The sequence below is a fragment of the Nyctereutes procyonoides genome, unplaced genomic scaffold (genome assembly GCF_905146905.1).
Source record: "Nyctereutes procyonoides isolate TBG_1078 unplaced genomic scaffold, NYPRO_anot_genome, whole genome shotgun sequence".
In the NCBI taxonomy this organism is placed as follows: domain Eukaryota; kingdom Metazoa; phylum Chordata; class Mammalia; order Carnivora; family Canidae; genus Nyctereutes; species Nyctereutes procyonoides.
Genome location: NW_026575122.1, coordinates 12675933 through 12688374, shown reverse-complemented (window position 1 = coordinate 12688374; position 12442 = coordinate 12675933). Strand labels below are relative to the sequence as shown.

Sequence of the window (12442 nt, the reverse complement as noted above, 5' to 3'; positions counted from 1 at the left end):
ACTGAGTTTTTAGTTGAGAAGAAAAATTACTTTTGCCTATGACTAGTTATATAGCCCTGGGCATAAATGTGTAACTATCCACCAGATTACAAGTCATTTTTAATGAAACATGATAAATTATTCTACTGAAGACCAGGAAAGCTTAGGGAGTAGAAATTATGGCTGAAAAGATTTCTACTAAACACAAGTAAGAACTTCGTTAGATCAAGTATACTGAAAAACACTCATTTCCTGGGGATAAAGTGAATATGATGATGATGATGATATTTTTGGAGACATCTCCTTTCTAGTAATAGTCCCCTGTAGTATGATTTTTTTTCTAGGGCGGAGTCTACTTTTTGACAATCTTTTTTCTGGTCTGCTATTATGCAAGCCCATTCAATATCTTATGAGGATTTATTTTGGAAATTAAAATGACACTAAAATTCATCTGGAAAGATGAGCATGTCTAAGGATAGTGAGGAAAACTCAAGAGAAAAGACTGGACATTTGGCCTGCCAGGTACTGAAATGCACAATAAAGCCACAGAAATTAATTAAAAGTATTACTGGTCCAGGAACAGATCCAAGTATGCATGATAAATGAGTCACTTCAAATCAGTGATAAAAAAAAATGGATTGTTCGAGAAATGTTGCTGAGACAACAGGTTAGGCATTTGAAAAAATATATATACAGCTGGATCCACACTCCACATCTCAAAATAAATTCCATATGTACCAAATATTTGAATGTAAAAAAGAAAGTCTTAAAAGCACTAGAAGAAAATATGGGTAAATGTTTTAATAATCATATAGTGGACAAGATATTCTTAAGTACTGGAAAAATTTTATGGAGAAGGGTAGACATGCAGATCCCACAGGGTCAAAACCGCATTCATAGGGACTTGCCTTATCTGCAAACTAAATATTTAGTTGAGGAAGTCAGAATGCAATTATTACAAGTAAAGACGCTAGGGATAGATTGATAATTAGGGTTAATATTATATTTATTACTTCTTTTTAGGGTTTGTCTGAAACTAATTGATTGGAAGTCGGTTGTACTAGCTGATACTAAAGAAGTAGGATCCTCATCAGTAAATAGAAACTATAGGGATAATCAGACTATATCAACGAAATGTCAGTAACATGCAGCAGCTTCGAATCCGAAATGGTGGTTGGATGTAAAATGGAAATATAATTGTTGAAGGAAACAGACAATGAGGAAAGTTGAGCCAATAATTACATGTCCGTGCAATCCTGTGGCTATGAAGAAGGTAGAGCCATAGACTCCATCTGAGATAGTAAAAGATGTTTTGTAGTATTCTGAAGCATGAAGAAGTGTAAAATAAACACCTAGGTAAATAGTGATGAATAGGGCTTGGAGTATGTGTTTGCGGTTTCCTTCTATAAGGCTGTGGTGGGCTCAGGTCACGGAGACTCCGGAGGCTAAGAGAACAGAGATGTTGAGTAGTGGAACTTCTAGGGGATTAAGGAGAACGATGCCTGTAGGCGGCCAGCAGCCCCCAAGTTGGAGGGTTGGACCTAAACTAGAATGGTAAAAAGCTCAGGAGAATCCCGCAAAGAAGAATACTTCTGATACAATAAATAAAATTATTCCATAGCACAGTCCCTTTTGGACAATGGGAGTCTGGTGTCCCTGGAATGTACTTTCTTGGATGACATCTCGTCATCATTGATATATAGTTAGTGTGTTGGTTGTCAGCCCTAATGCTAGTAGGGCTATTGAGTTAAAGTGAAATCGTATGATTAAGCCTGAAGTCATAAGAAGGGCTGAAAGAGCTGCTGTTAGTGGTCATGGGCTTGGGTTTACTATGTGATAAGCATGAGTCTGGTGGGTCATTAGGTGTTATCATGTAGATATAAACTCACTAGCAGGGTGAAAACATAGGCTTGAGTTAAGGCCATGGTGAATTCGAGAATGGTTAATAGGATTAAAATAATAAAGGTAATGACAGCTGTAGTAGTACTAATATTTATTAAAGCAAGAGTAGTTCCTCCAATAAGGTGAATTAGTAGGTGACCTGCAGTAATGTTACCTGTTAATCTTACAGCCAGGGCTATGGGTTGAATAAATAGGCAGATAGTTTTGATAGTTACAAGTATTGGGATGAGGGGGAGGGGTGGGGTGTTCCTTGTGGCAGGAAATGTGTAGAGATGCTTTGGATTTGTATAGAAAACCGGTAATAACTGTCCCTGCTCATAGAGGGATGGCTATTTCCAGGTTTATAGATAATTGTGTGGTAGGGGTAAATGAGTGGGGTAATAATCTGAGTAAGTTAGTTGAGCCAATGAATAGTATGAGTGAAATTAGTATAAGAGCTCAAGTTCATCCTTTTTGATTGTGGATAGCTAATATTTGCTTTGATGTTAGTTGAATTAATCATTGTTGAATGGAGATGAGACTATTGTTGATTAGACGGTTAGGTGAGGGAAATAGGATACTTGGAAATATAACAATTAAGATTACAATACAGAGTCCTATTATTGTTGGGGTAGTGAAAGAGGGGAATAAATTTTCGTTCATTTGTTTTCTCAAGGTATGGACTATTTTGGTGGTTTTATTCATTTTAATCCTGGATTTTGGATAATAGTGTTTTGAAATTTTTAGTTGAAATATAATGAATAGGGTTAAAATTATTGAGAGAATTGTGATGAATCAAGTTGATGTATCTAATTGTGGCATTTCATTGAGGAGAGGCTTAAGCTCTGTCTTTAATTTAAAAGGTTAATGCTTTATAGCTTCTCAATGATTATACAGCATTAAGGCAGAACAAGTTGCGAAATATGAAAGTGGGACTATTTCAAGAACGATTGGTATAAAACTATGATTGGATCCACAGATTTCGGAGCACAATACAAGGCCTCAAGTTTAATTATCCAGCAAATTTCTTCAAACTCTCCAATCTCTTAGGCTATTATCCTATCATCATACGCCGCTTCATACCAAAAATAAACCTATTAACAAGCCAAAAATCAGCATTAATACTCCTAGACATAATCTTACTAGAAAATGTATTATCCAAATTGATTTCTTATTTCCAAATAAAATCCTCCCCTTAATTTCTAACCAAAAGGCCTAATTAAATTATATTTCTCTCTTTTATAATTACTATAGCCCTTAGCCTACTGATTCTTAATTACCATGAGTAACTTTTATAATCACTAAAACACCAGTCAACAATGATCAACCAGTAACAATCACCAATCAAGTTCCATAACTACATAATGCGGCAATTCCCATAGCCTCCTCACTGAAAAACCCTGAATCTCCTGTACCATAAAATTAATCACCTATTCCATTAAATTTCAGCACGACCTCAACCTCATCATCCTTTAAAATACAGCAAGCAGTTCAACAATTCAGATAATAAACTAATAATAAATGCAGCCAATACAGCCTTATTAGAAACCCAAACCTCAGGATACGGCTCAGTAGCCACAGCAGTCGTATAACCAAAACCCACAAGCATACCCCCTAAATAAATTAAAAAGACTATCAGCCCCAAAAAGGATCTCCAAAATTCAACACAATAGCAGAACCAATACCTCCACTAATAATTAGTACAAGCCCACCATAAATAAGAGAAGGTTTCGTGGCAAAACCCACTAAATTTATTACAAAGACAATACTTAAAATAAAGACAATGTATGTTATCATTCTTCCTACATGGAATCTACCATGACTAATGACATGAAAAATCATCGTTGTGGTTCGATTACAAAGAATATTAATGACCAACATTCGAAAAACTCACCCACTAGCCAAAATTGTTAACAGCTCATTCATTGATCTTCCTGCACCATCAAATATTTCAGCATGATGAAACTGTAGATCCCTACTGGGTGTATGCCTAATCCTACAAATTCCCAACAGGACTATTCCTAGCCATACACTACACATCAGACACAGCAACAGCCTTTTCATCAGTCACCCATATTTGCCGAGACGTAAATTATGGCTGAATTATCCGATATTTACATGCAAATGGAGCCTCCATATTTTTCATTTGTCTATTTATGCACAAAGGACGAGGATTATATTACGGCTCCTACGTATTCATAGAAACATGAAATATTAGAATTATCCTCCTATTGGCAACTATAGCCACGGCATTCATAGGTTATGTCTTACCATGAGGACAAATATCTTTTTGAGGAGCAACTGTCATCACAAACTTACTTTCAGCAATTCCCTACATTGGAACCAGCCTAGTTGAATGAATCTGAGGTGGTTTCTCAGTCGACAAAGCAACCCTAACATGATTCTTTGCATTCCGCTTTATTCTCCCATTCATCATTGCTGCCCTAGCTATAGTTCACTTACTGTTCCTACATGAAACAGGGTCCAACAATCTTTCAGGAATTTCATCCGACTCAGACAAAATCCCAATGCACCCCTACTATATAATCAAAGACACTCTAGGAGCATCAGTCCTTACTCTAACATTAATATCACTAGTCCTATTCACACCTGACCTACTAGGAGACCCGGACAACTGTATTCCTGCAAACCCTCTTAACACCCCTCCACATATCAAGCCTGAATAATATTTTCTATTTGCCTACGCTATCTTACGATCCATCCCCACTAAACTAGGAGGAGTGCTCGCCCTAGTATTCTCCATCCTAATCCTAGCAATCATCCTCTTACTTCACACATCCAAACAGCGTGGAATGATATTTTGATCACTTAGCCAATGCTTATGTTGATTATTAACAGCAGACCTGCTCACATTACATGAGTTGGGGGACAACCAGTAGAACATCCCTTTATAGTTATATAAGTGATAATTGGTCAAATAGCATCAATTCTATGCTTCACAATCCTCCTAATCCTAATACCAATCACTAGCATTATCAAAAACAACCTCATAAAGTGAAGAGTCTATGTAGTATAATAATTATTTTGGTCTTGTAAACCAAAGATGGAGAATAATCATTTTCCCCAAGACTCAAGGAAGAAGCATCATCTCCACCATCAGCACTCAAAGCTGAAATTCTTTTTTTGAATTATTCCCTGATAGACAAATCCTACCCGACAACTTTCTCAATTCATATATTGCTGTAACTCTGATGTGCTATGCCCGTATGCCTAAAAAAACTTCCATTCCCACCTACCCAACCAATACAAAAGTCAGCATTCCCGAACCCTTTCCTCTCTACCATAGCCATTTACAGTACTGCACTGTAAATAATCTGCATCTAAGTGGATCCATGTAGTTCAAACCCATGTTGTTCAAGGGTCCACTGTACTTGAAGATGCCTCTCTCCTAGGGCCAGCGCTCACCTTTTCTCACCTCAGCTGTTGCCTCCAAATTGGTGTCCCCACTTTGAATGATTCCCTCACAAAAATCCATCTGTTAGGAAAATCTTGCTAGAATGTGTGGAGAAACCCAAACAGTCAACTCAAACTACTTCTGTCCCTGGGACCTATGTGAGGGAGGTAGGGATGTATTAAGCTTGGAGAGATGTGTTTAATGTAATGGAATCCATGGCACTGGGTGAGGACAAAACTTCCATGGATGGAGGGGAGGGAAGTGTTGTGTCTGGCCTGCTCCAAGGCAGAGAACCATGTTGGGGCAGAGGTGGGTCCTCTGGGGAAAATCAGATGCTGCAAAGCAGGCCTCAGACAAGCAGAAGAGGGAACTGCTGGATCCACCCTGTCTGCTCTCTTGTACCTCAACTTTGAGGAGCCTTGGGAGTAGACAGGGTGTGTAGCTGGCTCAAAAGACCACAGGGGGTATAGCTTGCGGGGGGGGGGGTAGGGTTGGAGGATGGGGAATAGGGAGATGTTGTTTGTCCCAAAGAAGTATACAGGGAGGTGGGCAGATCATGAAGTTGTAAGTTTATTATTTACTCACTTATTTGTCCAATAAACATTTCCTGAGGCCCTGTCATTTGCCAGGCTCTGTGCTGGGTTCTGGAAATACAGTAGCCAGCAAAGCAGATCAAGTGCCTGTTTTGCTGGAGCTTCCAAGGTGTTAGAGATTCTCAGAAAAACAAATAGACATCCTTCAAGGGGTAATAAGGATGATGAATGACAATAAAATAGGGGAAGGTTTAGAGTCAGAAGGTGCTGTAATATACAGGGGTTCAGTTAATTCTTATGGGGTTGGGTGGTCAGTGACCATACCTATGTTTCTTTCATTATCCTCGGCTCTTATAAAGTCTATTTTAAACTAGCACTTCTCCAACTTTGATGTGCAGTCACCCAGGGGTTTGGTTAAAATGCAGATTGGAAGCCAGTAGGTTTGGGGTGGGGGACTGAGACTCTGCATTTCTAATCGGCTGTCAGGTGACACCTTGGCTGTTTTTTCCTAGACCACATGGCTCTGCTCTGGGGGATTAAGGGAAAAGCTCTGAGTTCCTCCCAGGGCAGCATTAGGACCATGCCTCCTGAGGGCAGTGGGCAAGGCGGTGACAGCAGCCTTAGGGACAGCAGACCTTAGCTGCAGAAGTGACTCAACCAGTCTCCGGCCCTTCCCAGCTTGCAGACTTCTTCATCTGAAACCCACAGTGAAGGACTTGATCTGGGTTTGAAATCAGCAAGTAAGTCATGGAATTCCCTTATAGCTTCCCCATTTTTAGAAAATAAATCTCCAGTGCATACTATGGTACAAGACTTGTCACTACTGGGATGCCTGGGTGGCTCAGTGGTTGAGCATCTGCCTTTGACTCAGGGCATGATCCTGGAGTCCCGGGATGGAGTCCCACATTGGGCTCCCTACATGGAGCCTGCTTCTCCCTCTGCCTGTGTCTCTTGTCTCTCTCTGTGTGGCTCTCATGAATAAATAAATAAATAAAATCTTAAAAAAAAAAAAAAAGGACTTGTCACTACCAAGCTTTCCCTTCGGGCTAGGCTTCACGAACCCTGGATTTCTGTCCAGGTCACAGTGACTATCCACCCCCACCCCACCTTTCTCCATGCTCACCTCTCATCTCCCAACAGTTTTTTTCATCTCCACGTAGTTTTGGTATTTCTGTTTCCTCCACAGAGACCTCTCATCTCCCCTCCTGGCCACATGGAATCTCATCCATCTGAGGCTCAGCTCACAAAAGCCACGCCATCCCCTCCCAATCAGCCAGCCTGTGCCCACCGTGCCTGCCAGAAGCAATTCCTTGCTTCCTAGAAATCCTACAAAACTTCACTGGAACCTCTTCTGGGGACAGTAATCCCTTCTACCCTCGATGAGTTATTTTATCCTTGTTACACTTTCTTTCCAGGATGTGAGCTCCCAGAGGAAAGGTCTACCTCTACCTGCGGCCCCCTTACCCTCTTGGCATGTGATCATGGCCTAAGACTCGTCTATGAACGAAAAATAGTAATGACTTAGATTTGAAATCACGAAAGGGCGTGGGTGGGGAGAGCCTGGGGGATAGGAAGTGCTAGCCCAGGAGTTCTCAAAACGTCAGCATTAGCCCCTCTGGTAATTAATCAGACTTCTAAGGGATGACCAGGTACTATCCCTGACGTCAGGAACTGGAAACCCTGGGGGCTGAGCCCAACTATCTGATTTTTATTTTTATAATTTTTGTAACCAACTGATGAGGGCTGCTTACATTTACTTATTTGCCACCACAGAGTGAACCACCCCGCGCTCACCCCATCACGTGCCCCCTCGCGCCGTCGCCACTAACCAGCCTTCAGAGAGGGACTCGATGCCCGCGCCCTTCCGGAGCCCACAGTCGAAGGCGCTGCCCGCCCAGCACCCTCCAGCCGCCCGCTTCCGGCGCCCTCCACCTTCTGGGGGCCCTGGGGCTCCTGCGGGGAGCGGGGAGGGGGGCCGCCAGCAGGGACCACGGGGAACAGTTAGGGATGCGGCAGGTGAGGCTCGGGAGGGGGCCCCGGGGTGGGGAGCGGAGGGCAGGCGGGAGAAGCCGCAGGGGCCCGGGGAAGGGGGAGGGGTTCGGCTCCCCGGGGTGGGGGGGCGAAGCGACGAGCACCTTCCGGGGAGGTCATCCGCCCCTCCATCCTGCGCCCCGGCGGGAGGCTGGAGACCTGAGGACGCCCCGTCCCGCGTGGGCCTCGGGATGCCAGACCCCGCCCCGCGCCCCGCGCCTGCCCTTGCTGGGGAGACGCCGCCCCGCGCCCCGCACCTGCTCCCCTGGGGAGGCGCCGCCCCGCGCCCCGCGCCTGCTCCTGCTCCCCCTGGGGAGGCGCCGCCCCGCGCCCCGCACCTGCTCCCCCTGGGGAGGCGCCGCCCCGCGCCCCGCGCCTGCCCTTGCTGGGGAGACGCCGCCCCGCGCCCCGCACCTGCCCCCCTGGGGAGGCGCCGCCCCGCGCCCTGCGCCCCGCGCCCAGCACCTGCTCCTGCTGGCGAGGCGCCGCCCCGCGCCCCGCGGCCCCCGCGGCCATCCCTCCGCCGCCCTGGGCCGCGCCTTCTCCGGCCGCGCGGGTCGGGCGGGTCCCGGGTGCCTGCGGCCCCCCGCCCCCGCCCGCCGCCGCCGCCGCCGCCGCGGGGACCCTGGGGCAGCCGGGTGGGTGCCGCAGTCCCGCGGTCGGCGGGGGCTCCTGCGCGTCCGGGCCGGGCCCGCGTGTCACCAGGGGGCGGGGCTGCAGACGCTCGGGAGCGAGGCGGCGAGGGACGCGGCGGGCTCTGGGAGTGCGGGAGGGAGGGTCGTTCCTCCCTTCAGAAGCCTTTACCCGAAGACAGGAGCTCAGGTGGCCTGCGGAGCCCGGAGGCTGAGCCGCTGCTGCGTCTCCAGTGCCTTCCAGTTCCGGGCCCGCCGCCCCTTCTGCCCTGTTATCCGCAGTTTTAATAATCTAGACAGGTCCCCGGTGAAGTCACCCTTGGCTCCTCCAAAGATGACAAGGGAGGGAAACTCAACTGTGGGGAGAGGGCTGGCCCTTTGGGCCTCTGTGCTGCTTTGCCCCTGCACTCGCCCCTGGGAAATCACCCTCAGCTGGCCTTTGTCCCCTCCCTTGGGGACAAAAGGGTCCCCAGCAGAAGGCTGAGTCTGGTCTTTTTTTTTTTTTTTTTTAATTCATGAGAGACAGAGACAGAGAGAGAGGCAGAGACACAGGCAGAGGGAGAAGCAGGCTCCATGCAGGGAGCCCGACGTGGGATCGATCTGGGATCCCAGGATCACGCACTCAACCAAAGGCAGACGCTCAACCGCTGAGCCACCCAGAAGTCCCTGAGTCTGGTCTTATGGCTGGGAACAATCTGGAACATTTGGGGAGGCTTTGAGGAGTGCACCGGTAGGGCAATAGACAAAAAGGGAACATGTAAGTAGATAGTCTGACTTACAAAATACGGCTCACTCCATTCCAGGTTGTGGTGGCTCATTGTTTTCAACACCTACAAGGAGCTACCAGTGGGGACTGACCAACAGACGGACACCTCCCGGCCATCGTAGAACTTCTGGTCTAGCAGGGTGTAGAGACAAACATCCAGGGGCATTAACTGTGCTGAGTGCTTCCTATTCCAAGTACTTTACTCGGTGTTAACTCAATTTTCAAAGGCCACCAGGCAGGGGTGTTATTACCTCCATTTTACAGGAGAAGATTGAATCACAGACAGGTGCAGACCTTTGTCCAAGTTTCCAACCCAGTAGGGGGTGCAGTGGGAATTTGCCTTTTAGCTTCAAGGGTGAGCAGGAGGTCTCAACTGTGATTCAAGACAGGGGGACCTGTCAGAAAGCTCTTGCTGTAGTTCCAGTTAAAGGCAGGAATGACCTTGGTGGTGAATGTGCGTATGTGCAGGGATGGCGGGGAGGGGAAGGGAGGTGGAGAGATGTGGATGGAGCCAAGAGATTTAGGTGATAGACTACATAAGACTTACGGATCCTCAAGGATGGCTCCCAGGCATGTGACTTGAGCAGCTTGGTATTTGGGCAGAGGGTGCTGAGAATGGGAATATGGAAAGAGCAGCAGATTTCTGGGAACAAAGATACTGACATGTTGCCTCACTGCCTGGCTCTTGGCTTTTCTTCATGTGGAAAAGGCCATTTTTCTCCCTCTCCACTCCAGGATGTCTCAAATTCCTCTGGATTCCTCTAGGTCAACTGCTCCTGCCCCCCCCCCCCCACCAAGGTATGGATGGAAATAGACTTTTTCTATCCTATAAAATTCTGGTCCATTATCGTTATATAAGTTCTGATTCCCTGGTATGAGATTCTCTTCCCTGGATGACTGACACCAGGAACGTCCACGTGTTTCACTGGAGACACATGTAAGCACAAAGGAAATCATCTTCCTTCTGATTTCAGCTCAACAGTCATCAGGGAATAAAACTCAAAAGACCATTTCTTCCCTACTGGTAGTGATGGACTTACTCTGCTCTACTCTATCATATCTGGTTCCTTTAGTGACTCATTTCCAGATACAGAACTAATATCTTGTTTTCCAGAAAGTAACCACTGCTTTCTGGGGTGGCTTGCCCAAACCAAAGTTAGATACTTTGCAACTTTGTTTCCCAAATCAAATGCTTGGCAACTGACTGCTCCAAATCCTGGAGTAGATCAACAGCCTTCCTGTTGCTTAGAGCTCATCTCTTCAGCATATTAGCCATAGCTCATGCATCTTCCTGTCATGTCTTGGTCTAGAACCCTGAGGTGATTGTAATGATGCAATGAAAGAAATGAGCTAATGTCATAAAGGTGTTTGGAAAAAAAGGTGGATTCAAGAATATCTAGAAAATTAAATATGCTGTTTGGTGCAGGAGTAGAGAAATAGACCCATGCATTTATGGGAAGCTAGTTTTGGAACAGGGGTGGCAAATTGGTAGGGATGCATGGACTATTTAGTAGTTGGTTTGCCATACCAAGAAAAAACAGGTGATTTAAAAAGTAAAAATTTAAGAAGACAGTTTAAAAGAATATCTTTATCATCTCAAGATAGTGAAAAATATATTAAACAAAAGTCAAAAAGAACAAATCATAATGGAAAAGATTAGTAAATTGGTCTATGTCAAAATTTTAAATTTCTGTACAATAAAAAGTTGACATTAAAAAGAAGCAAGCCATGGACCAAGAGAATGTAATTTGCATATATCTAGCTGTCAAAGAACGAGTGCTCAGAAAAAAAACAGCAGAACTGTTGGAAATTACTTTTTAAAAAGTTTAAATCAATAGAATGTGGGGATAGAAACCAATTTTAAGAAATAAAATTATGAGACATTTCATAATTTTAAGGGAATTTATGTTTGCATTTATATATATATGAATCAATCTAGAATGCAGTAGGAATACCTCGTATTTGTTAAATTATTTACTGCAGAGTGGCTGCCTTCAGCCTTCTTATCCACTTCCTGAGCAGCATTCATTAATATTTCCCTTTTCTGCTGTCCTTCTCAGGACAACCCAACCACCCTGGGATGATGGTACCACCTAATGGTAAGATCTTACAGAAGTCCTCTCTATTGTCTTACAAATGGTCTTTTTAAAGTAACTTTCTTTTTCAATTTACTCCTTTCCTCTACTCTCATGTCTTTTTCATACTTACAGATTATATATAATATACATAATATATATATTGGATGATATATATATAATATATATGTATATACATTGTATATATTATAATCCTTAGCCTCCCAGCTAGAATGGGCGATTTTGAGCGACTTTAACCAGGTGCAGTATTGGTCATGTGGAGCAGGTGGTAGAGGAAGGGAGTCCAAACAACTGTGGGGCCTCCCCTCCCTGAAGGGGATGGCAATAGAAGAGTCAGTCTAAACAGGGGTAGGGGTGTCAAATTCAAACCATCCAGGTGATGTGAGTATCCAAGAGAGCTTGTCTGACCTCAGAAATCAGTGTGAAAAAGGCACCAAAAGTTCTGCACTTCTGTAATCCTTGGGGTCAGGGGCAGGCTGGGTTGTAGATGGGGGTTATCATGTCTAAAAGGGGAGGGACACTGAAGCTAGATCCTACCTTGGCTGATGAAATGGCTGCATAGAGATACTCTGGCTTTTTCAGTCCCCCTCCACTTGCTAACCACCTCCGCCCCTGGGTGTTAGGTTGGCCTTCAGGTGTAGACGTTAGTCTCTGAGAATTGGTAGAAATCTTGCAGGCTAGTCTGATTCTCAACTGCAGGGTTTCCTGACTACAGTCCCAGTGTTCCCTGGCCTCTCCACCTCACGGAATAGACCTTTTCATCCTCCTTTCATTAAATCTGCCTTTGTTTAAACACAACCCACTCAAGATAAATGAAAGATAGTCAACTTTATTATTTATCTCATTCTTTAAAAATAAAAAAGATTTATTTACCTGAGAGAGAGAGAGAGAGAACATGCACACACATGAGTGGGGGGAGAGGCAGAGGGAGACAGAGGGAGAATCCCAACTAGACTCCCCACTGAGTAGGGAGCCTACCGTGGGGCTTAACCTCACTATCCATGAGATTATGACCTAAGCCAAAAATCACGAGTGGGATGCCTAACCAACTGAGCCCCTGTTTGTCTCCTTCTTTAATCATTAGTGTTGTAATATGATTGACCTCTACT

The 12442-nt window shown here is 44.9% G+C and overlaps 1 protein-coding gene across 1 annotated transcript in view; it reads right to left on the bottom strand.

Moving 5' to 3' along the window:
- The window catches only part of RNF175 (ring finger protein 175), a 41149-nt gene extending 39245 nt beyond the window's left edge, over window positions 1-1904 (bottom strand). The window contains exon 1 of the mRNA XM_055336272.1: window positions 1869-1904. Coding sequence (XP_055192247.1) covers window positions 1869-1904 — 36 coding nt within the window. The remainder of the gene's footprint in view (window positions 1-1868) is intronic.
- Window positions 1905-12442: the final 10538 nt, after the last annotated feature.